The following is a 25,224-nucleotide window of genomic DNA, read 5'->3' on the forward strand; positions in this document are numbered from 1 at the left end:
TTTTGCCATGTATGATAAGGATATGTCAAATAGCTTTAAAGTACCGGGTATAAATAGTTCTTAACGTTTTAAATAAAGAATAAAATATTTTTAAAAAATAATACTTTAAAACTATTTGACATATCCGTGTCATACTTGGCAGAAAGTGTAGGTGCTTTACACTAGCACCCTACTAAATTATGTTAAATAATCGTTTCCGGCTACTACCAGAGGCGTACGACAGGGGAAAGTGAATGGTTGACCCTTCTCTTTCCCCCGTCGTACGCCTCTGTTACTAGCAAGAAACGTTGGTTTAATACAATTTAGAAGGATGTACAGTACTTACAATTGTTGCCAAATATGACAAGGATATGTCAAATCATCATCATTCTCTTTGCCTTATCCCTATGCGGGGTCGGCTTCCCTAATTACATTTCTCCACACAATTCTATCTTGGGTCATATCAATGTTAATCCCCTTTACCAACATGTCCTGCCTTATCGTCTCCCCCCAGGTCTTCTTTGGTCTTCCTCTCTTACTCCTTCCACGAATCTGCACTTCAGCTATTCTTCGTATTGGGTGATTAACGTCTCGACGTTGAACATGACCAAACCATCTTAACCTATGCTCTCACATTTTGGCATCAATTGGTGCCACACCTAGACTTCCCCTAATATACTCATTTCTAATATTACCCTTCTTTGTCACTCCACTCATCCGTAAGTACCGATCCCAGGTACTTAAACAATCAGTTCACCATCCAAAGATACCATTTTATTTGTAGTAAGTAACTCCATTTTTAAATGAACACTCCAAATACTCTGTTATTGTCCTACTAAGTTTTAAACCTTTTTCCTCCAGAGCTTGCCTCCACTGTTCCAGTTTTTGTTCTAAGTCTCTTTCACTATTTCCTACTAACACGTCATCATCAGCATACATTAAGCACCATGGAATGTTACCCTGTAGTTTCACTGTTATCTGGTCCAAAACTAATGATAATAAATACGGACTAAGCACCGAGCCTTGGTGCAATCCTACTTTCACATGAAATGTATCAGTCTCTCCCACACCTGTCCTAACACTAGTCGTTATTCCCTCATACATATCCCTCACAATCTTTACATATTCACCAGGGACTCCTTTCTTATTGAGTGCCCACCACAGAATCTCTCGAGGAACTTTATCATATGCTTTCTCAAGATCAGTGAATACCATATGAGCGTTTGTTTCTTTACTCCTGTATTTTTCCATCAACTGCCTTATAATGAAAATTGCATCTGTTGTTGATCTGCCCTGCATAAAGCCAAATTAATTCTGGGATATTTCGGTCTCTTCACGTATCCGTCTATCAATTGGATGTAGATATAGAACAGGGAACCAAGCATCATCAAGTAACAACTGAGAAAATCAACAAAATTGATTGTCATCAGTTAGAATCGATTATTTTGAACAACGGTTATTTTAAGATACTGTAGGTTACGTCTAATATTAGTATAGGTAATTTATACTCTTTTTGTCTGAAAGTAGTTTAAAAAATATCATTCATAAAATAAATATGCTACTTGATTCCTTTTAAAAAAATTAAATTTCAATATTTTTTATACAATTTTAAAAAGAACCAGTCACTTGGTTCCATGTATAAATAGGAATATTTTTTTTATAATAAAACATAAAATATTTCTAATGATAAAGTAGCAACGAGTGGGTTTCAGGGAACATAAGAAAATATCAAGTCACCAAATAAAACAGGTTTATTTTCCAACAAAGTAATGCGTGGTTCCTTGTACAAAAACCTAAAAACAATATTTAATGCTACAAACAGGTATCAATAAAGGCAAAAGAAAATAAAAAAAAATGGTAATTATTATGTTTGATAGAACTTTTTAACAAAATCTGCCTCAATATTCAGTTTCAAACTCAAAATCAATGTCACCATCATAACCATCTACCTACATCATCTATAATAGCGTCATTAGCAAGCAATGATGTAAAAAAGTTTTGCTCGTTTTTAGGAATCAAATGTATAATAGATTTAATATCATTTAACTTGGGCGCAGAAATAGATTTTCCAGTCGTCCATAAAAGCTCCAATTCAGTTGTTAATGACAGCTGTGGTTTACCTTTAACTTTTGGTTTTAAATCAACTTAAATAAACTGTTCATCATCATGATGTGATAATTTAAAAAGTAAACTAAATGGACGTTCCTTCTCGATTTTAATTTTTCGAACCAACAACCAGTTTACTTTTTGACCTATAATATCGGTTTTTCTGTTGATAATCATTTTTTCTCGAGTACTTGAACTTAGAAGTCACTAGTAGTCATGGTGTTCACTGTTATTGCATTTTTTTCCTGCAGCTTCTCATAACATTTGCATAATCTTCTGGTCCACACAATATTTGCTGAAATTTTATGACTTTTATGACCAAGCCGATAATAAGTGATGTTTGAAGATCATAACTACCAACATTCCAGTATTTCTCAAAATTTTCTCTGCGGATGTCACTATTAATTTTTGTATAACATTTTTCTTTACAGTTACGTTGATAGTCAATAAACTGTTTAGAATCTACGTGTAACCCTCTTTTAGAAATATAAGGTTTATTGGTGTGTTTTAAAGTGCTCCGAATTGCTTTTGTTTGTCCAATGTACTTCCGTTTTCTTCCTTTTCTTGGTCTTCCTTTCCAATGCTCTTCTTGGTTTATTTGTTGAGTATAATTTTCGTTGTTAGAATCGTGTCCCGTATTTGCGCTGCTGTCTGATGAATCATCGGTACTTTCTGGATATGAGGCTTCATCATTTTGAAAATCAGGATCTGCAATATTGTCGTCAAAGTCACTCTCTTCAGATAAATCGGTGTTCCGGCCTTCCATAGTTGTATTATGAGCCTCAGCTGTACTATTTTCCTTACTTGCACCATTTTGCTTACCATTTGGATGACTATCTTTGTTGTTAGCTAAGCTACGATTATCCTGAAACAAAACTATAATAGGTAAGTGGCGTATTTATACGGTAACCAGCATGAACCAGTATTTTTTTCAAACTGACTATAAAAAAAACGGTATCTAAATATATTTTAATTTATTACACAACACCAAAGTAATGTCTGACTACCTAATTTGTGTTGATCGAATAAGATGATTAGGAATATTATCGTGCAAATCCTACTCCAAAAAACATCTTAGCAAAATACGAAAACATCTAGGTACCTATGTGCACATCACTTCGGATTCCAAAAATATCATATTTCTGAACAAAGAACCAATAAGAAGAGTATCCATATTATTCCTACTAGACATTTTAGAACATGGAACCAAACAACAATAAAAAGTACCAAACCCCCACATTTCACTTAACTTCATTATTGAAAAAGGAACCACGTAACATACTTGAGGTTATAAAATCCATATAAAAATGTAATAATTTGTAAACTTACCTGCTGTTTATTATGTGCATTGGTCCTGGCAATACTTCAGAGGCTTTTAAAAGATTTAATATTTGTTTTCCACCCGACATTCTTATAAACTTTCAGATTATTGTGGATCTTTGTTCTAAAATTACTATTTCGCGAAACTGTATAAGAACATAAACCTTTCGTCAATAGATGGCGCTAGGAGTATTATTTAAGGTTTATATTCTGGAGCTGGGTGCAGGGGTATTGTATAAATCTATTTAACAACAGAAACTAATATTTCAAAATTCGGCGGTTGGTTCCCTTTTCTATATCTACATTCAATTACTCTTTCCCATATTTTCACGGTGTGGCTAAACAGTTTTATAGCCCTGTAGTTTGTACATTGTTGTATATCTCCCTTGTTTTTGTAAACAGGTACTAGTATACTGCTTCTCCATTCGTCTGGAATTTGTCCAACTTCCATAATTCTATTAAATAGAACTGCTAGCTACCTTGTTCTTGTCTCTCCCAATGCTCCCCATACTTCACCAGGAATATCATCTGGTGCTACCGCTTTTCCTTTCTTTATTTTTTGAAGCGCTTGAACTACTTCCCCGTTTGTTATTTTGGTGACCATTGCTACTACTGTCTCCGTTGGCTCTGCAGGCTGTCTGTCAAATTCTTCATTTAATAAGCTGTCAAAGTACTTTCTCCATCTCTTCTTGACATCTCTTTCGTGAACTTGTATTTTATTATTTTCATCTCGGATACATCTAATCTGATTAAAATCTTTTGCCTTCTTTGCTCTCTGTTTGGCTATTTTATATATCTTCGTTTCGCCTTCCCTGGTATCAAGTTGATCGTATAGGTTTGAATACGCTTCTGCTTTGGCTTTTGCTACTGCTACTTTCGCTTCCTTTTTCGGCACCACATAGGTTTGAAGATCTGTGTCGGATCTGGTTTCTTGCCACTTTTTATATAATTTTCCCTTCTCTTTTATTTTTCCTTGTACTTCGTTTGACCACCACCAAGTCTCTTTATCCTCAAACTTTTTCCCTGACGTTTTCCCAAGTATTTCAATAGCAGTCTCTCTAATACTACTGGCCATTTTTCTCCAAATTGTATTAGGGCTTCCTTTCATGTTCCAACATATTTTTTTTACTATTCTTCTCCTGAATAGACCTTCTTTCTCATCTTTTAGCATCCACTACTTGATTTTTTGTGGTCCTCTCCGATATTTTTGTTTAGTATCGCTTTTTACTTCGATGTCCAGAATAAGCAGCTTATGTTGTTGGCTTACTGTCTCACTAACTATTACCTTGCAGTCCTTGCATTCACGTATGTATTCTTTGCTTATCATGAAGTAGTCTATTTGGGATTGATGTTGTCCACTTTTGTAGGTAATAAGTTGAATTTCTCTCTTTTTAAAGAATGTGTTAACAATCGCCATATCCAATGCTGTTGCTAATTCAAGCATGTCATCTCCAGCTTCATTTCTAATTCCAAAGCCTTATCCCCCATGTATTGCTTCGTATCCTGCCTTGGCTTGGCCCACATGTGCATTGAAATCACCTCCTATTATAACTTTCTCCTCTGACGGACTATCACTCAGGACGTCTCCTAGTTGGTCATAGAAAGCTCTTCTTTCATTCTCACCCAGAGCTCTTCTTTCACTTCTCACCCAGAGCTCTTCTTTCATTCTCAACCATTTGACAAGGATATGTCAAATGGTTTTTAGTAATTACAATGAAATGCAAAAAATTTAATTTTGCATCGTAGATGTAAGATGCGTCTATCTTGAAAAAAGGTTGAGTTTAGCGAGATTAACGTAGTATACTTTTTTTAATCTCAAAATTTCGTAGAGTGGGGATAAAAAAAATTGAACGTATTAAATGAGCGCTGAAAGACGTATATGGCGCCCTATGGGTAATATATAATTTTTGGTGAGGAATTTAGGTTTCTTGTCCCAAAAAGACCCCACTTACCAAATTTCGTGTTGTTATCTTATTCCTGTCAGGAAGTATTTAAAAATAAATAAAATAAAAGTTTAACTTTGACACTTTAAGGTAAGTTAAGACTTAGGCTTAGGGTAGTTAGTATCGACATTTTTAACCTTAGGAATCTAACGTTAAGCTATGGCCCATTCTTTACCAAACACCCTGTATATCAAACCAAAAGTGGAGAAACAGCTTTCAGTTTCTATAGTAGTCATTGGCATCATTGTTAAAATAATCAAAGCTTTATTCACAAATAATAAAAAAAATATTATTTTTTTATTAAAAATAATATTTATATTGAAGTGTATAAAGTGAAAAATATAAGTATTAAAAGATATAAATAAAACAATATAAATATAAAAAATGTAAAAATAAGTTGAAGTGTAAAATAATATGTGGTAACACTTATATTTAACTTTAGTTGCACGATGGAGCAGACGATAATGCACCTTCTCTCGGAAGATTTTGTGGAAATAATTTACCTCATGCATTTATTTCACAAGGTAATCAATTGACAATTGTGTCATCGTCAACTGGTGGTGAAAACAAAGGATGGACAATTGAATACGTTTCTGGTAAGTTTTATTAACGCTTTGTATCGTCCTACTACCCTTCTACCCTGTATTTTCCATTCTGCTATGGGTCGAAGCCACTTGTATCAGCTTTCTCTTCATAATTCTTTTTATAATCTTAGTAGTATTGCTGGACGTTCTAGTATTGTAAAGTTTCAAATCTGCTCCACCAAAGAAACTTTTAAAATTGTTCTATAGCACCACATTTCGAAAAGTTCAAGGCGATTTAGATCGATTTTATTCATAGTTCAAGACTTGAACACCAGAAAGTAAGACCGAGAACACGTAACAGCGAAGTAGGCGGATCCCCAATGCCAATTTTAGGTCTCTATTACATAATACCTTGGACATCGGTAAATGGACCATACTTAGGAAAGCGGCTCTGGCCTACTCTATCCTGGATCTAATGTCTCCGTGACTCTCTCCGTTACAATCTTCGGTATCAACAAAATTCGCAATATCATCCTGTATACATACTACATACTTCGAAAGCACATGATTAAATGTTATATTTGGTCAGTCCTCTTGTATGGTGTCGAAGCATGGACATTAAAAGTCTCCACTATTAATCGTTTGGAGGCCTTTGAATTGTGGCTGCACAGACGTACACTGAAAATACCATGGAAGGCTATGCTGACAAATGTGGCAGTCCTTAAGAGATCAACTTAGGCAACCAAATAACGTTTACAATACGTTGAAAAGACGTCATAATTATCACCAAACCACGTCAGTCTATCACGTTTATTCGACGTCGAAAGTCACGTGAATTTGTCCCACCACAATTGACGTCATTTTTATCACGTTTTAACCCACTTGATATCAATAACGTAGTTTTTATGTCGGGTTTAGATTATTTTTCATTTTATGGTTTTAAAACTACACAACAATTATTCGTATGGGTATTGTTGGTATTGCAATTTTTCATTTAACTGTTTTAGATTTAGCCCATAGGCTGAAAGTAAAACCAAATGGAAGACTATCTAAAATGTATATAATAACAAAATGCTGCCCGTGAGCTGCTTCATAACATCAAATATAGAAAGGTGGTCTATTTTGGACACATAGTAAGGGGAGACTAATATAATATTCTTCAACTTATTATGATAAGTAAAATCTAAGGACGCAGAGGAATTGGTAGAAAGCAGGCCTCTTGGTTGACGAATATCAGGGAGTGGGCAGGAATAAAGAAAGCAGCACAACTATTTAGAATAGTTCGAGGCAGAGACAGTTTTGCCATGTTAATCGCCAACGTCAAGGGGACTTGATAGGGCACGTTAGGAAGAATAATACATACATTTACAAAGCTTTTATTCTTTTTTGTGAGTCCATTGTCCTTTTTGTTTCGTTTGAGAGTCCATTGTGTAACTTTCGTGTCCCTAGAGTAAAATAATGAAAACGCGGCATCTGATTGTTCAATTCTTGATACTTGTGGAATGGACACTGTGATACTTACAAAGTTATTAGCCAGTTTAAGAACAATACCATCGAAGGAGCTATGTTATGAATTTCTCTGAGAAACGTATCTCTGAGAAACGAATATATGAAATGAGAACGTATGAAGCAGGAAGAAGATCTAATATGTAAATGGAGCTGTGTAGGAAACGTGGCAACAAAAAGACAACAAAAGATGGACGAGAAACATTGTACATGTGCAATCACGCAAACACAGTCAAAGTAGAGGAAGACTACAAAAAAAGTGGCTAGACGACATTAGAAGTGAGATGATCGGAGAACTCATGGGGAGGCATTTTTCCCGGAGTGGATGCAAACAGGGTGAAGAATTTATTTTATGTGGATGCGTTTATGGTATTCACGTTCACGGAGTGTGCACTTTCTTGGTGTTTGATAAAACCATTTTGGTTTTGGATACATTTAGATGTTAGCCGAACAGTTTGCTCTAACGGACCACGGAGTTTATTGTTTTGTACATCTGATCCGTTGTTCATGGTTAGGAGGGTATCGTCCGCGTACCTGATCTTGTTTATCGTAGTTCTGTTGATCTTTGTTCCGCCTTGGGCATCGTCGAATGGGGAAATGGGGAAAGGATACGGCCCTGTCTCACTCCTCGTCTAATCCGTATATGTTCCGATAATATTTGTTGTATGTGGACTGTTGCCGTTTACTGTAATAACGCGTAAGTCGTGTGTCCCATTTTTGTGTTTTTATTGCGTCAATAATAGTTATTTCAGGATCTTTTTCGTTGTATACTTTCTTTCTCATAAGTTTCTCCTTTGTCTATGATTATTTCGTTATTATTTTTTGTTTTATTCTATTATTATGTCTTCTTCTTGTTATAATTTCTTTTATTTTTTTTTGTATCTGCCTGTCTTTCTTTTCTTTTCTTGTGAACTTTAAATGTATCGTATCTTTTCTGAAGTTGCTCGATGTTTTTACATTTTGTTGACCAGTTTCCTTTAGTTTTTCTGTATTTCCTTTCCTAATGATTTTATTGAGCATTCTGTATTCAGTTGTTTGTTTTATGATTTCGCGGTTTATTAATTAGCTCTATAATTTCTTCCTTACTGATGACTTCATTTCGTAATGAAATCGCCATTATTTCTTTTGCTTTCTCGACTATCAGACTTATACCATTCTTCTTTGGCTTTTTTAGTAATAAAATATATATTTTCCTTGTTCCCTTTTCTCTTTCTTGTAGTTTTTTTTTATAGATTTTATATACTTTTTAAACGTTAGGTCTACTAGAATGAATTCAATTTGATTCCTCATTGAGAATGTGCAATCTCTGAGTTGTAGATTCTAGACCTCGAAATATTAAGATTTAACCCAAATCAATTAGATAAAATGTAGCTCGTTACTGAGTTACAGGGTGTTTTGTTTAAAAATTTAATAATTATTTTTACCCAGAACTTTAAAACTATTTGACATATCCTTGTCATATTTGGCAGAAAGTGTAGGTACTGTACACCTTACAACAGGTTACCCTACCCAAATTCTACAACGCTGGCGAAATTGTTATTTTAGCGCAATATCTCGATTCTCCAATACTTTCTGTGTAAATTATACAGGGTGTCCAGAAACTCTACCGACAAACGAAGACAGGAGATTACTCAGAATTTTAAGACAATTTAACCCAATTCACCTAGTCCGAAAACGCTTCCTAATGGAGCTAGAGCTCTTTGAAGATGGCGTCTTGGAATTGGTTTTTCTTAAATACCTCCAGAACTCTTCTATTTAGATAAACGAAAATTGCTATGCGTATTTATTTACCAGAGGTAAATCGATTCCATCCAATGCAAATTTCTAGTACCGGTCATAGGCGTCCGTTTTGGGTAGGGTAACGGTTATTTTATCGCAGAACTGTTTTGTCTTTAATTTATATGCATTTTTGACTCTGGATTATTAAATTGTGAGATACTCTAGTACTAAAAGGTACTCTTGCTTTAAGTCGACAGGATACACCGTTTTCTAGAAAAATCGATTTGAAAATTTCACGTTTTTTGAATTTCACAAAAATTTTCAAAAAAAACTATTTAGAAAAACAAAAACTGGTACATTTAATTATAAATTAATTTAAACATTATTTGCACACGCTACTTTAAAAGTATTTGACATATCCGTATAATACTTGTCAAAAAGTGTACTGTACACCCCACTACGTTTCTGGCTACTATCAGAGGCGTACGACAGGGAAAATGAATGGTTGGCCCTTCCCAAATTCTACGCACTTCCTGCACTCTCCGATTTAACCAGAGTATTATGCAGCTGCTGCATTTTCGTGTTGCAAAGAAATTGAAAATATTCATACATTTTTAATTCATTTACTCTTTTGTTGAGTACTAAGGAATCTTTCTTGTTGGAACTTTTACCACGCTGAGCAGATGGGACGTGAATTATTTAAAAGTCCCTCATCTTAATTTCCTCGGCATCCTGTATGATTTATAATTTTTGAAAATCTCAGGAGGTTGTAACCAAAGAAAGTATTCCACCTGTTGTCAATCTGATTGTATGGGAACGATATTTATTGTCGTTTTCTGTGCTACTTCGATTGATAACTTATTTTGTTTAAAGTGTAACTGTCTACTAAGTGTAAATTAAAGTATACAGTACCTACTATATGCCAAGTATGATAAGGATATGTCAAATGGTTTTAAAATATTAGTTAAAAAGGTTATTAATTTTTTAATAAAACATCCTGTAACTCAGTAACGAGCCACATTTAATTTAAGTGATTTGGGTTAAATCTTAATATTTTGAGATCTAGAATCTACAACTCAGAGATTGGACATTCTTAATGACTCACCCTGTATAGTTACTAATAAAAAAACATTATTTACTTATTTATTAAAAAAATATTAAGCCTAAAGTTTGTTTTATTAGTTTGTAGCAAAGTCCTCACAGACGAAACTGGATCTTTGAACGTACTTCCAAATAGTTATGACATATTTGATTGTATTTATCAGATCCAAAGACCTCCTGGCAACGTTATAATACTTTTTATGAAGGTTAATTTACCATCACGTATATTCATAAGAGACTCAGTCTCGCGGTACTCCAAGTTTGTTGAGGTAAGTTATATTTTTGTATATGTATACAAGTCAAATTTTTAACGTACTTAAATTGCATATAAACTGATTAATATGGTGTTTGACCAAGCATTTACCTGGAAGAACATCATCATTCTCTTTGCCTTATCCCTATTCGGGGTCGGCTTCCCGAATTGCATTTCTCCAAACAATTCTATCTTGGATCATATCAATATTAATCCCCTTTACCAACATGTCCTGCCTAATCGTCTCCCCCCATGACTTCTTTGGTCTTCCTCTCCGACTCCTTCCAGGAATCTGCATTTCAGCAATTCTTCGTATTGGGTGATTAACATCTCGACGTTGAACATGACCAAACCAGACCATCTTAACCTATGCTCTCTTATTTTGGCATCAATTGGTGCCACACCTAGACTTCCCCTAATATGTATACTCATTTTGAATTTTATCCTTTTTTGTCACCCCACTTATCCATCTAAGCATTCTCATTTCCGCGACATGCATTCGGTGTTCCTCCTTCTTTTTCACTGCCCAACATTCAGTTCTGTAAATCATAGCCGGTCTTATGGCTGTTTTATGGAATTTTGCCTTCAGCTTCATAGGCATTTTTCTGTCACACAGCACACCACTCGCTTCCTTCCACTTCATCCCTCCAGCCCTAATTCTACTGAATGCCTCTCTATTTATTTCTCCATTACTCTGTAGTACCGATCCTATATAGGTACTTAAAACTATCGCTTTTCACCATCATTTCACCATCCAAAGATACCATTTTATTTGTAGTAACTCCATCTATATTGAACATCCAAATACTCTGTTTTTGTCCTACTAAGTTTTAAACTTTTTTCCTCCAGAGCTTGTCTTTACTGTTCCAGTTTTTGTCTACGTCTTTTTCTCTATTTACTATTAACACTACATCATCAGCATACATTAAGCACCATTGAATGCTACGCTGTAGTTTCGCTGTTATCTGGTCCAAAACTAATGAGAATAAATAAGGACTACGCTCCGAGCCTTGGTGCAATCCTACTTTCACATGAAATTTATCAGTCTCTCCCACACCTGTCCTAACACTAGTCCTTACTCCCTCATACATATCCCTCACAATCTTTACATATTCACCAGGGACTTCTTTCTTATTGAGTGCCCACCACAGAATCTCTCGAGGAACTCTATCATATGCTTTCTTAAGATCGATGAATACCATATGAGCGTTTGTTTCTTTATTCCTGTATTTTTCCATCAATTGCCTTATAGTGAAAATTGCATCTGTTGTTGATCTGCCCTGCATAAAGCCAAATTGATTCTCGGATATTTCGGTTTCTTCACGTATCCTTCTATCAATTACTCTCTCCCATATTTTCATGTGTAACTAAGTAGTTTTATAGCCCTGTAGTTTGTACATTGTTATATATCTCGTTTTTATAAGCAGGTTCTTGTTTTTGTAAACAGCTACTAATATACTGCTTCTCCATTCGTCTGGCATTTGTCCAACTTCCATAAGTCTATTAAATAGAAAGAACATACTATTTTTAAAACCTTTTTATATACTTGGCTTGGTTGGTGTCACGGACTCAGCAAATTTTGTAATACATTTTAAAAATAGTTCTAGGATACCTAGACACCTGAAATTTTCAGGATAGCTTAGAACTAGCTAACAATGCAAATATTTAACTGCTATTATACAGGGTGATTAATTATTGGGGTGAAGCTCCGTAGATCCGTTATAGTAATGTATAGCAATAAAACTTAATAACAAAAATTGTAGCGAACTTTGAGCTTTACATTACAAAATTAGTTAGAATGTTACAGGGTGTTCGATAACATAGTGGCAAACCAAACTTATGTTTTTTTAAATAGAATACCCTGTATTTTATTTTACATTCGAAATTTTCATAACTTTTCGATTACAAAAATATAAAGGTTTGGTATGTTATACGGGGTATTTACAAAGTTATACCCAATTTTATATGAAAATCGTAACAAGTTGTATAAACTACCTGTATAAACTACCTGTATAAATAAAAGCAAGCACAAGGTCAATGGTTTATTGACGTTATATTTTTTTATTTATTGTCAAAATTTTCGTAAATGGTTGTTTTGCTAATTTTCTTTATATTGAATACAGGGTGAGTCAAAACGCAAGTACATTATTTTCTCAGTAATTTTAAATAGAACACCCTGTATTTTATATCATTATCGAAAAGTACCATTACCATACTATAATTTTTGTATAACATTCCCTATGTGTAAATTTATTAGTTTTCGAGATATTTTCAATTTTCAGAGCAAAATTATTAATAATTACGGGTCTAAATCTTTCCAAATTTTAAGTAAGCCATGACTGAATAAATGTCTAAAACTTACAATTTACGATTACTGATTATCATTCTGTAATCAAAGTTGGCTACAATTTTTGTTATTAACTTTTATTACTATCTATTACTTATAACGGATATACAAAGCTTTAGCCCACTGACCAATCACACTGTAGGGATAAATCGATTTTTTTTAATTTCAAACTATTTTAAAGATGTGACTAATGCAATGATATTTAGTAAAGAACGTTAATAAATCGATATCTACAAATTAATGGTGCCTCAGTGGCATTAGACTGCAGATCGAGAGGTCCCCAGTTGGAACCCAGCTGTTGCGTATCTTTTTTTAATTGTTTTAATAAATAATTAAAATTTACATACTTAAAATTATAAATACCATTTTAAACAACCGTAGTATTATAAAAAATACTATTTTATACTAGTGTAATGTTTGGAATCATAATTATAAATAACAGTTAATACACCTACTAAAAATTCATATTTTATAAGTTAATTATTCTTTCCAAACATGTTGTGTCCTATATATGTACAATAACAAAACCGTGATATTATAAAAAGTACTTTTTCATTAGAGTGTAATTTTTGGAATTTTGAGCATTTTATCGTTAAATCGTTTATCGTTAAATTATTTTATATTCTTTCCTATAAATACTAAAAAGGTTTTATTATAAAAAAGTTCTTTTTTATTTATTTATTTATTTAATCAGTTAAGCCCATTCGTACCTTTCGGTGTTATGCTGTTTACAACTAGTTCAATATCTACATTTCAATACATTTTAATAATTATACAATACTTATTTTAACAATACAATTTTAATGAATATAAATTACTTACTTATTTGACCCATCTTTCTGTCCATATGTTTTAATCTTGTGGTGCTTTTTTGATACTTCTTTTCCATGCTGTTCTATTTTGAGCTAATTGTTTTGCCATACTCCATTGCAGTCCTCTCTTCTCTGCTTCTTGTCTAACTTGTTCTTCCCATCTCATTCTTTGGCGACTTACTTTATTTTTTCCTTGTACTCTGACTTCATATACTTTTTTCGTTATTCTTGTGTCGTTTAGTCTATGGATGTGGCCCAACCATCCTAACTGTCGTTCCCCTATAATTGTCTCTATGGGTTTTATATTTCGAGCTTGAGTTATTGTGTCGTTTCTTATTTTGTCTCTTCGTGTGACCCCTTCTATTTTTCTTTTGTTGTTCTTTGTTAGCGTCCACGACTCACTCCCATAGACGATTGATGGTCGAACCACTTTTTGGTACACTTGTGTTTTGACTTCTTTGGATACCTCTTTCTTTCCAAAGAACGTATTTCTTAACGTATTATAAATTGTCCCTGCTTTTCCTATTTTACTGTTTATTTCTTTGTCTATTTTACCATCTTCTTCAATAATTGTACCTAAGTAGTTGTAGCTGTTTACTTGTTCCAACACTTGTCCTTCTACCTTAATTTTTATCACTTTTTTGTAGTTGCCATAACCATTGTTTTACTTTTATCGGTGTTTATTTCCATGTTCATCTTTCTTAGTTCTTTTGAATAAGTGTTTATTATTTGTTGCAGTTTCTCTTCCGTGTCAGCTAACAATACCATATCATCTGCAAATAGTAATTCTTGTATTTGTACATTGTTCATTTTCCATTTTCCCAATATCATGTCTTTAGATTTCTCCTTGCATTGCTTTATTGCGTCATCTAGTACCATTGAGAAAAGTAATGGACTTAGTACGCAGCCTTGTTTTAGTCCTATCTTTGCCTGCAATACATCAGATTGTTGATTGTGCGTCCTTATTTTTATTTTATTATTTTTATATAAGAATGTAATTATTTCTATCATATCCTTTTCTATTCCATTTTTATTTAAACATTTCCATATATCTTCCCTTCTTATTCTATCAAAAGCTTTTTTCAGATCAATAAAGCATATATGTATCTCTTTGCCTTTCATCAATAGTTTTTCTCCTATTTGTCTCAATATGAAAATCAGATCTTGGGTACTCCTTCCTTTTCTGAAGCCATGCTGGGATTCTTCTAATTTTATTTCTAGTTTTTCCCTTAGCTTTTTTTCAATTATTCTATTGAATATTTTGACAGGAACGCTTGTCAATGTAATACCCCTATAATTTTCGCAATTTCTTGCGGCTCCTTTTCTATTATATCTGTTTTCCAATCAGATGGTATTTCCTTTGCTGTGATTATTTCATTTAGTAGTTCTCGGAATTTTTCTTTTGAATTTTCACTCATGTACTTTAACATTTCAGCTGTGATTTCATCTTGGCCTGGAGATTTTCCCAATTTTAATTTGTCAATGGCTTCTGCAATTTCCTCTTTTGTTATTTGTTGTATTTCCTCTGTATTTTCGATCATACCTTCCTCTCTTTCTTGTTGATATTGTTTCCATTCTCAAAGTACTGCTCTTCTCAAAGTTCTTCAAAGTACTGCTTCCATCTTTGCATTATTTCTCTTTCTGTAGTTAATATATTTCCTTCTTTATCTCTTATATTTCTTAATCTATGTGTTTTCTTTTGTCTTAGCTGTTTCAATGTACCATAGAACAATTTTTGATTATTAAAATAGTTTTCATTCATTTTGTGTCCAAAATCTTCCCAAGACTTCTTTTTTGCCGTTTTAATTTCTTGTTTAATGTCGTTTCTGGCCATTTTGTATTTTCGTAATCGTCCTCCGATTTGGTTTTTAGATACTTTCTCCATACTTTTTTCTTTTCTTTCACTTTACGTTGTATTTCTGCTGTCCACCATTTACTTTTCTTCGAATATATGTTTGTGATTTTAGTTGTTCCGCATACTTCTTTTGCTGTTTTCAATATGATTTCCTTAAATTGCTTCCATTTATTTTCTATTCCTGTGTTAATTGCCTTTATAGTCTCGAACTGTTTGGTTAACTTCTTCTGGTATTCCTCTTTACTATCTATTTCTCTTAATTTGTAGCTTTTTATTTTTTCTTTAGTTATCTTCTTTCTTTTTTCTGTTGTGTTATGTGTGTGCACCCTTAGTTCCATTATAAGCAAGTAATGGTCACTGCTTATTTCAGTCTCTCTTTTTACCTTTACGTCTTTTATCATCTTTAGTTTAGGTCTTTTCTTTTTATTAAGAAATAGTCTATTATGGATTTTTCTTTTCTCGATGGGATTTCTCTAGTATATTTGTGTATGTCTTTGTGCATCAATTTTGAATTCGTTATAACCATATCATTTGCTATACATAGGTCTATGATTCTGTTTCCGTTATCATTTTTCATTTCTTCTCCATGTTGCCCTAGGTATCGTTCAATCCCTTTATTGTCTCTTCCCACTCTACCATTTAGGTTTCCCATTAAAATAATGTTTTCTCCTTCGTTATCCATCTCTGCTTGTAATATTTTAAAGAATTCATCTTTTTCCTCTTTTTTGGCATTATCATTTGGCCCATATGCTACGATTATGCTGGTTATATTTGTATTTTCTAGTTTTACTTCCACTACCAATAATCTTTCGTTTATATATCTTTCACCTATTATGTTATTTGTCTTTTCTGTTCTTACTATTGGGCCTGCACCTCCTGCGCCCCATTTTTTAAGTTCACTCCTGACCAATATAAGCGGTAATCCTCATTTAGATCTACTATTCATCTACCCTTCTTTTTTATTTCAGTTACTCCCAAGTAGTCTATATTTTGTAGTTTCATCTCTTCAATTATTTCCTCTTCCTTACCGTTAAGTGCTCGCACGTTCCATGTAGCCATTTTTATGATTTCCTTTTCATTTTTCTTATGTTCCGTATTTTTATATATCCCACCATTTTTGTTCCTCGCTATATTTGTAGCTTCATATATATTTTTATTCGTGTCCATTTTATTTGCCAGGTTCGTTGTGTTTGTTTTCATGTCGCCTTCAATGTGTGCTATTCGTTTTTTGGATTTATTACTTCTAGTTTTTTCATAGTCTTATTCCATTTCCATATCTCGCCATTTATAGTTATTTTATTGTACCCAATTCACCTTATTTCCATTTAATTCTTCTTCTTTTGCCATTTTTCTTATTTGCTTGTACTTCTCACGCTCCTTTGTTGTCATGTCATGATTTATGTAGATCTTTTCCTGCTGCAGTTCTTTTAATTTGTATTTGTTTTTCATGATTTGTTCTTTTTCGTCTTCATTATTTATTTCAATTAAGCATACTTTTCTTCCTATTTTATGAGCTGTTTTTTACATTATTATTTATCTGTAGAGTGTTTTTTATCATGTTCTCCACGAATTGTTTAAGTTCTGTTTTATTTTCTGTCTCAATTTCAATTCCTGACATCACTATATTATTTTTCCTTTTCTCCCTCTCTAGCCATTCAATTCTATCATTTGTTTCATCTAGCTTCTCTTTTATATCTTTGTTTTCTTCTTTTAGTTTTTGATTTTCTTGTCTCAATATCTTATTTTCTACTCTTATCAGTTTTATATCTTCACTGGTTTTGTCACTCTGATTTTTGAGCTCCGACACCATCTGTATTAATAGATCTAGTTTTTGTTGTTTTTGCGAGGAAAAAGGTTTAAAACTTAGTAGGACAAAAACAGAGTATTTGGAATGTTCATTTAAAGATGGAGTTACTACAAATAAAATGGTATCTTTGGATGGTGAAATGATTGTGAAAAGCAATAGTTTTAAGTACCTAGGATCGGTATTACAGAGTCATGGAGAAATAGATGGAGATGAATGCAGTAGAATTAGGGCTGGATAGATGAAGTGGAAAGAAGCGAGTGGTGTGTTGTGTGACAGAAAAATTCCAATGAAGCTGAAGGGAAAATTCTATAAAACAGCCATAAGACCGGCTATGATGCACGGAACTGAATGTTGGGCAGTGAAAAAGAAAGAGGAACAACGAATGCATGTGGCGGAAATGAGAATGCTTAGATGGATGAGTGGAGTGACAAAGAACGATAAAATTAGAAATGAGTATATTAGGGGAAGTCTAGGTGTGGCACCAATTGATGCCAAAATGAGAGAGCATAGGTTAAGATGGTTTGGTCATGTCCAATGTCGAGACGTTAATCACCCAATACGAAGAATAGCTGAAGTGCAGATTCCTGGAAGGAATAGGGGAGGAAGACCAAAGAAGACCTGGGGGGAGACGATCAGGCAGGACATGTTGGTAAAGGGAATTAACATTGATATGACCCAAGATAGAATTGTGTGGAGAAATGCAATTAGGGAAGCCGAAACCGCATAAAGATAAGGCAAAGAGAATGATGATGATGACATTTCCCGGTAAGCCTATTTAAGGATGTGGCAATTTTCCACGTGGAAATAATGGCAATACATCACTGCGTGGAAAAAATGATGAGGCTTCAATGCGTAAAGTTGTTTGCAAAGTCGAAATGCTGAGCGAACAAGCACAGGCGTTTGAAATGCATGTTGCGCTGCGACAGAGAGATGCGCTGGCGTATTCCTTTTCAACGTTGCTCTGGAAAAGGTGGTCAGTGATGCCCGAATAGACAACAGAGTACAAAGAACAACAAATATTTTTAATAAATCATCCCAAATTTTGGCATATGCAGATGATGTGGACCTAGTTGCCTGCACAACACGCAAGCTAGAAGAAATGTATACCACCTTTTCAAATGCCTCAAAAATATGGACCTGTAAGTAAATGAGGAGAAAACTAAGATTATGCCATCAACACCCAACAATAGAGCCAGAAACATTGGTCACCAATTCACGGTTGGTAACTCTACCTTTGAAGTGGTGGGTAAATTCACATACTTGGCTCCCTGATAACCAAGGAGATCTTAATGACGGAAGAAATCAAGCGAATGATAATCCTAGCAAACAAATACTATCTTGGACTCAGTAGACATATGAGAAACAGACACTTAAGCCAAAAATCAAAAAATAACCATATACATATGGATCGGAGACATGAACCATCTCCAAGGCAGATGAAAACCTTCTGCTTATATTTGAACGAAGGATCCTTAGACTCCTGAGAGGAATATTATTTGGTGACATCTGTAAAAATGGTGTTTGGAGGAAGAGGTACAGCTACGAGAAATACCACAGATATAAACATATTATTTGGTGGAAAGACGTAGTATTTCTTATAAAAATAGAAAGACTAAGATGGGTAGGACATCTAGCAAGATCACAGCAGAACAACCCTCCTAGAAGAATACTTATGTCACAACCTGTGGGAAGTAGAAATAGGAGTAGGCCAAAACTCAGATGGAAGGACGGTGTAGATGAGGATGGTAGAAAAATAGGCGCAACAAACTGGCCACAGTTGGCAATGAATAGAACTGACTGGCGTAATAGACTTGGTAAGGGCGGGGCTCTTTTATAGGGATATAGCACCATTTATGATGATCACCATAAATAATTTTTGTCCGATTATTGTGCCATCTATCAACAATTCTAAAAAATGTCTAGAATAAATGTTACTAATTTTTTCATGAGCAATGCAAATCTTCAATAAAAAATGGGTGTTAATATTTACCTAAGATTTCAAAGTGGCTCCAAATGGGGGGTGGAGTGAAGTGTTTTATTTCATTCAGTAGTTTAATTTTTAAATGTTTATATTTTTAAATTGAATGGCCTTTTAGGTACGAGATGGTGACAATGACAATTCAACTCTAATTGGCAAATACTCCGGTATTACAAATGTAAATCTCACTTCAACACACAATTTTCTCTGGATAAGAGTACGGAATTATAGAAGATTCAACGATAGGAATAATCAAGTTTCTATACAATATACCTCAATGGATGTTGGTAAGTACTACACTTATTTTAATTTATTTACACTGACACTAAAAACACAACTAATTAATTTATAACATGCAATGAGGTCGGCAATCATCATAGCTATTCAGACTTTAGAGACGGCTACTCTGTAAATTTCATTTGATGTACATCCGTACCATTCTCTGAGGTTGCGTAGCCATGATATTCAACGTCTCCCTATGCTGGCTTTTCCTTGGATATTTCTCTGCCCTGCATAATGAGTTGGAGCAAGTTGTATCTCTCTCCACGTGTAATACGTCCGAGAAATTCCAATTTTCGGGTTTTTATTGTGTTTAAGACTTTCATTTTTTTTTATTCATCCTCTTTGTTTGTGACGTGTTCTGTCCATGATATTTTCAGAATTCTTCCATACACCCAGAACTCCAATGGTTCCAGTTTGTTCATTGATGCTGCATTCAAGGTCCAAGCTTCCATTCCGTAAACAAAGTCGAGAAAACTTAGCACGTAGCTCACGTTACTCTTACTCAGATCTCTTGTGCAGAGCACTTTTCTCATTTTGTTAAAATTTGCTCTAACCTTTTCTATTCTAATTTTAATTTCTTGGAAGTAATCATTTGTGGAGGTGATCGTTATTCCAAGATATGAATATTGGTCTACTCGTTCTACCGTTGGTTCCGTTTGTGAGGAAATTCTCGTTGTTTCTTTGAGTTTTAGATATTTTCATAAATTTAGTCTTCTTGATGTTCATTGTTAGGCCGTATTCTTGAATATACACCGCTATTCTGTTCACTAGTCTCTGAAGATCTTTTCGGCTAAGAAGACCAATATTTTCGGCTAAGATGACAGTATCATCCGCATATCCAGTGTTGTTAATAGGAACTCCATTTACTATTCCCTCAATAGCTTCTTTTTTAGGATTTCTTCCGAGTAGGCATTAAAAAGAACTGGCGACAATATGCATCCCTGTCTCACTCCACATCTAATTTCAATTTCCTGTGACAGCTATTCGTTAACACGTAGGTACTGTTTGGCTCACAAATGATCCTGAGGTCGTTGTAGTCATCTATCTTCTTTGATTTCAGTACATTCATTAATTGTTCATGTCGTACTTTATCGAAAGCTTTATTATAGTCAATAAGACACACACACACACACACACACACACACACACACACACACACACATATATATATATATATATATATATATATATATATATATATATATATATATATATATATCTTGATTAACGTCTAGCCACCTTTGTATGATTCTACTAGGATATTCAAGTGAGAAAAGAGCTTCAAGCGTTCCTAGGCCTTTGAAAAACCCAAATTATGTATCATTAATGTATATGACCAGTTTTTGATATACTATCGCCTTATTCATACATTTTTTCAATTCCTCTTTCGTTCTACTAACGGCTACTACCGATAGGTGATAGGTCGTTGGCGTGAACCACATGTGCTACTATCAGCAACGAATGTAGGAGTATGACTCTATATTCGTTGCTATCAGACAAACACCTGATAACAACTGAATAATACTGATGAATACTGCAGCATGTATTGAAAGGAAAAGTAAAAGGTTTCTGCCTTTTATTTTTGACTCCTGTCTGGACAGACGAAGAATTTGCTAGCTCTATAATCCTAAAAAGTGTTTTTCATTATCTGCCACTACTAAACTTTTAGAGTGTAATAATGGTGGCTTAACTAGTTAAGGGGGAATAAACATATATTGACGACGTCAAATAAAGATGTGGCTTATAGGTTTCTTAGGAAGAAGAATAAACTGTCTAAGCATATTTATTAATAATTGTTTATCTGTTCCTAGGTTGCGGCGGCATTCTGCGAAAAAAATTTGGCAACATCGCTTCTCCTTCACATTCAGATGGCTACTATCCCCCATCATTAAACTGCAAATGGACCATTATAGCTCCTCCAATGTTCGTTATTCAGCTCACATGGATGACGTTTAATATAGAGTCCAGTTATGAATGTGCGTATGATTATGTGCAAGTATTTGATAACAATACTGATTTAGGACAAGGGGAACAGATGGGAAAATTCTGTGGATTTTCTCTACCACCCATGCTGCTCAGCTCCTCCAATATCATGTCCATATTTTTCACCACTGATGTCACAGTTAGCATGGACGGATTTCTGGCATCGTATATATTCATACATGAAAAAAACGGTAAGATTTGTTTGTTTTGCAATTTGAAGACCTATAATCTATTTTAAATTATCTAGCTTTTGCAAAAAAAAATCTATACTACAGTCAAACAGCGGTCGTACGGGTGGAAGTTAGTGAGACAAACCAAGTGGAAATTCGTAGAGGAGTCGAGACAGGCGTGCGTGCTGTCGCCACAATTATTTAATGTGTACTCCCAACTAATACTTCAGGAGGCACTATGGGAAAGAACTGAAGGTGTACGGATTGAACTGTAGAGGTTTGAAGGGAGCAGGGAGCATCATTATCATAACATATTTAGAAGAGAAGGATTGGAGGGAGCATCATTAATAACATAAAATTTACAGGCGATATAAACGATTTACAAATCTCCTAGAAATCAATAACAGAGAAAGCAAAAAGAGGGGACTAACAATGAATATAGATAAAACCAAATACATGGTGATCTCAAAAAACCCTGTTGACAAATACACCTGACATTGGAGGGTAAACCGCTAGAGAGAAGGTCGACAAGTATAAATACCTCGGAGAAATTATGAACTTACAGTTAGATCAAGATAAGGAGACGAAGGTGAGAATATAAATAACTCAAAAATGATTTATAAAATACAAGTCAATGTTTGCAAATAAGAAATTGAGTATGGCTATCAGATTGAGGTTCGTCGAATGTTATGTTTGGTCGCAACTAGTATATTGGGTAAAAGCTTGGAATCTGAAAACCCAATCCGTAAAACAATTAGAGGCATTCGTAAAATGACTATATACGCGTGTTCTGAAAATTTATTGGACTACAAAAGTCTCAAACGAAGAAGTGTTAAGACGAATTGGACGTGACAGAAAGCTTATGAACACAATTAAAATAAGAAAAACATCGTGTTTAGGCTACATATTTTGTAACGATAAATAATCTCTGCTACACGCCATCATGCAAGGAAGAGTAGAGGGGAAAAAAGGCTTGGGAAGAAAGAAAAAATCTTGGCTGAGGAATATCAAAGATTGAACTAACCTCAGTGTTGAACAGATATTTCACGTTTCAAAAGACAGAGAAGCGTTTAAAGAAGTGATCGCCAACCTTCGTTAGAAGACGGCCCAAGAAGAAAAAGAAGCTTTTGTATATGAAGTTTTCGGTTTGAAAATAAATATCAAGAAGAAGAAAGCCACGCTTACATCATCATCACGTAGCGCTACAACCCTGGGTGGGTCCTGGCTGACTGTACAACTTTCTTCCAATTTGTTCGGTCTCTCATATAGCACACAACGTCCGATGGACGTCCATATAACGTACATTTAAAGTCCAAACGTTCATGGACCAAAACTGGACGTACTATGTACGTCCATTACGCGACGTCCATTGGACGTTTGATTTCAACGTACATTGGACATCCATTTGTGGTCCATGGAGATTTTACACAAAATGCGACTATTATTACGAGTAATTATAGCTTCTTGTTTTAATCAAAGCAATATTATTAGTAGAATACAAGAAGCTTCTAATAAATGTAGTCACATATTTTTTCATCATCGATTTAAAATACTGAACCACTAAAATTATTTTAATTAAACCTATATAATATTAGATGATGATAAAACGATGGTAAACTTTTTCAGAATAACGGAGCTACATCGCGCATCGGTAATTATAGAACTTACAATAATTAGACACTACCAATTTAAATCTTAAATGTGCATTTTGTAACTTAAATTTCCCTCCAAACTAAATGAGAATCTTCTTGACAACGTTGTCGCTCTTCACGCTATCGGTCGTAAAAGGTAGTACTAGGCAGGTACTTTTAGGGGATTATCGCTGTTAATTGTTGTGGAATACTGAAGGAGGATTTATTTATGATAATTCACAGAATGGCAAACCCGCTTGCAATATACAATCGTACTGACTCTAAGTTCTAAGAAATAATGTTTGGAAGGAACAGAACAGAAATAAACCTCTTTGTGCATGCATCATAGGGCTCCATTATTTGAATTTTGTCTTTATTAAGTTATTACATACAATATAATACATAATGTGATATCTTTGTGTTTGCTGTTTATCGTGCAAGTACAGTCGTGCATTAATGAAGTTCCTTTAATAAAGTATACCTACATAATAAAGTTATAATAAAGAGAAATAAAAAAGGTATTTTGTGTAATATTTTAAAGTATAAGTTTAGTATTATAGGAACTATTTCCTATACCTAAAGGCTTTTTGCTATGTATGTATTCAAAAAATTATGGACACTAGATTGCTTTCTGAAAAGTGCCCTACAAAAATGTCCATAAGACGTACATTGAATGTACATCAGATGTACATTGAATGTACATAAAATGTACACTGAAAGCTTCAACAACGTACACTGTACGTTTGTAGCGGACGTTCTACGGACATCCAATTTTGTGAACTCTGGACGTTCGTTGGACGTCCATCGGATGTCCATTGTACCTTAGCGGGACGTCCATTGGACGTTCTAATGTACACAGATGTACGTCCATTGGATGTCCATAAAACTTACTTGTGCTATCTGGGCTTCCATCAACCTAGGGTCAAATGGAATGTTCATTTTTCGGAGTTCTGCTTGGATGTTATCTCTCCATCGCATTCTGGGACGTCCCAGTGGTCTTTTGCCTGTAGGAATCTCCTCCCATACCAGTCTTACAAGTCTCTCGTTATGAAGTCTGTGCACGTAGCCTGCCCATCTTAGTCGCTGTGATTTAATTTCTTGAACAATATCGGTGTCATTGTAGAGTGCTTTTAATTCGAAGTTGGTTCTGATCCTATACTGGTTTGTGTTAATGTCGTGGTGAGGTCGGAAAATTTTTCTAAGTATTTTTCGTTCAAAACGTCTGAGCTTTTCTTCGTTTCATTTGGTCATGCTCCACGTTTCGCAACCATATGTTAGTACAGGTCTGACGATGGTTTTATAGATTTTGATCTTGGAACTTCTTGTAAGATTTTTTGATTTTATAAGCTTATCCAGTGCGAATAGACAGCGATTTGCTGATGATTGGATTCTGTCTTTTATTTCTTCAGTAACATCGTTGTCACCTGTGATTACGGCCCCCATATACTTAAAACGTTGTACTCTTTCGAAATTGAAACATTTTGTCCTATCCTGTCTCTTCGTGCCGTTCTATTTATACACATATATTTCGTCTTCTCTTCATTAATCCTCAGCCCTATTTCGCTTGTTGCTCCTTCCACCTTGTTGAAAATGAATTTTGTGGATGGGATGGAGTCTCCAAGGAGATCGTCATCTGCGTGTGCTAGTAATAACTTGGGACCTTGAACCGATAGCACCGATAGCAGTTCTGTTTTTATTTCGGCCGACCTCATGGCTTTATCTAATACAAGGTTAAAAAGTAGTGGACATAACGGATCACCCTGTTTGACTCCACTGTTGATTTCTAACCTGTCAGACAGTTTATTATTTACACGTACTTTTGATATTCCACCCTCCATACAGACTTTAGTCATCCGAATGAGTTTCTTTGGTATTGAGAACTCCGCCATGACATTCCATACTTGGCTT

General features: G+C 34.4%; 1 protein-coding gene across 1 annotated transcript in view; it reads left to right on the forward strand.

The window, feature by feature from the left end:
- The window catches only part of LOC126878468 (cubilin-like), a 447,168-nt gene that overhangs the window by 148,319 nt on the left and 273,625 nt on the right, over positions 1–25,224 (forward strand). Inside the window, exons 16-19 of the mRNA XM_050641213.1 lie at positions 5,791–5,944; positions 10,280–10,467; positions 19,369–19,537; positions 21,344–21,706. Coding sequence (XP_050497170.1) covers positions 5,791–5,944; positions 10,280–10,467; positions 19,369–19,537; positions 21,344–21,706 — 874 coding nt within the window. The remainder of the gene's footprint in view (positions 1–5,790; positions 5,945–10,279; positions 10,468–19,368; positions 19,538–21,343; positions 21,707–25,224) is intronic.

This window comes from Diabrotica virgifera, chromosome 10 (assembly GCF_917563875.1).
Source record: "Diabrotica virgifera virgifera chromosome 10, PGI_DIABVI_V3a".
In the NCBI taxonomy this organism is placed as follows: domain Eukaryota; kingdom Metazoa; phylum Arthropoda; class Insecta; order Coleoptera; family Chrysomelidae; genus Diabrotica; species Diabrotica virgifera.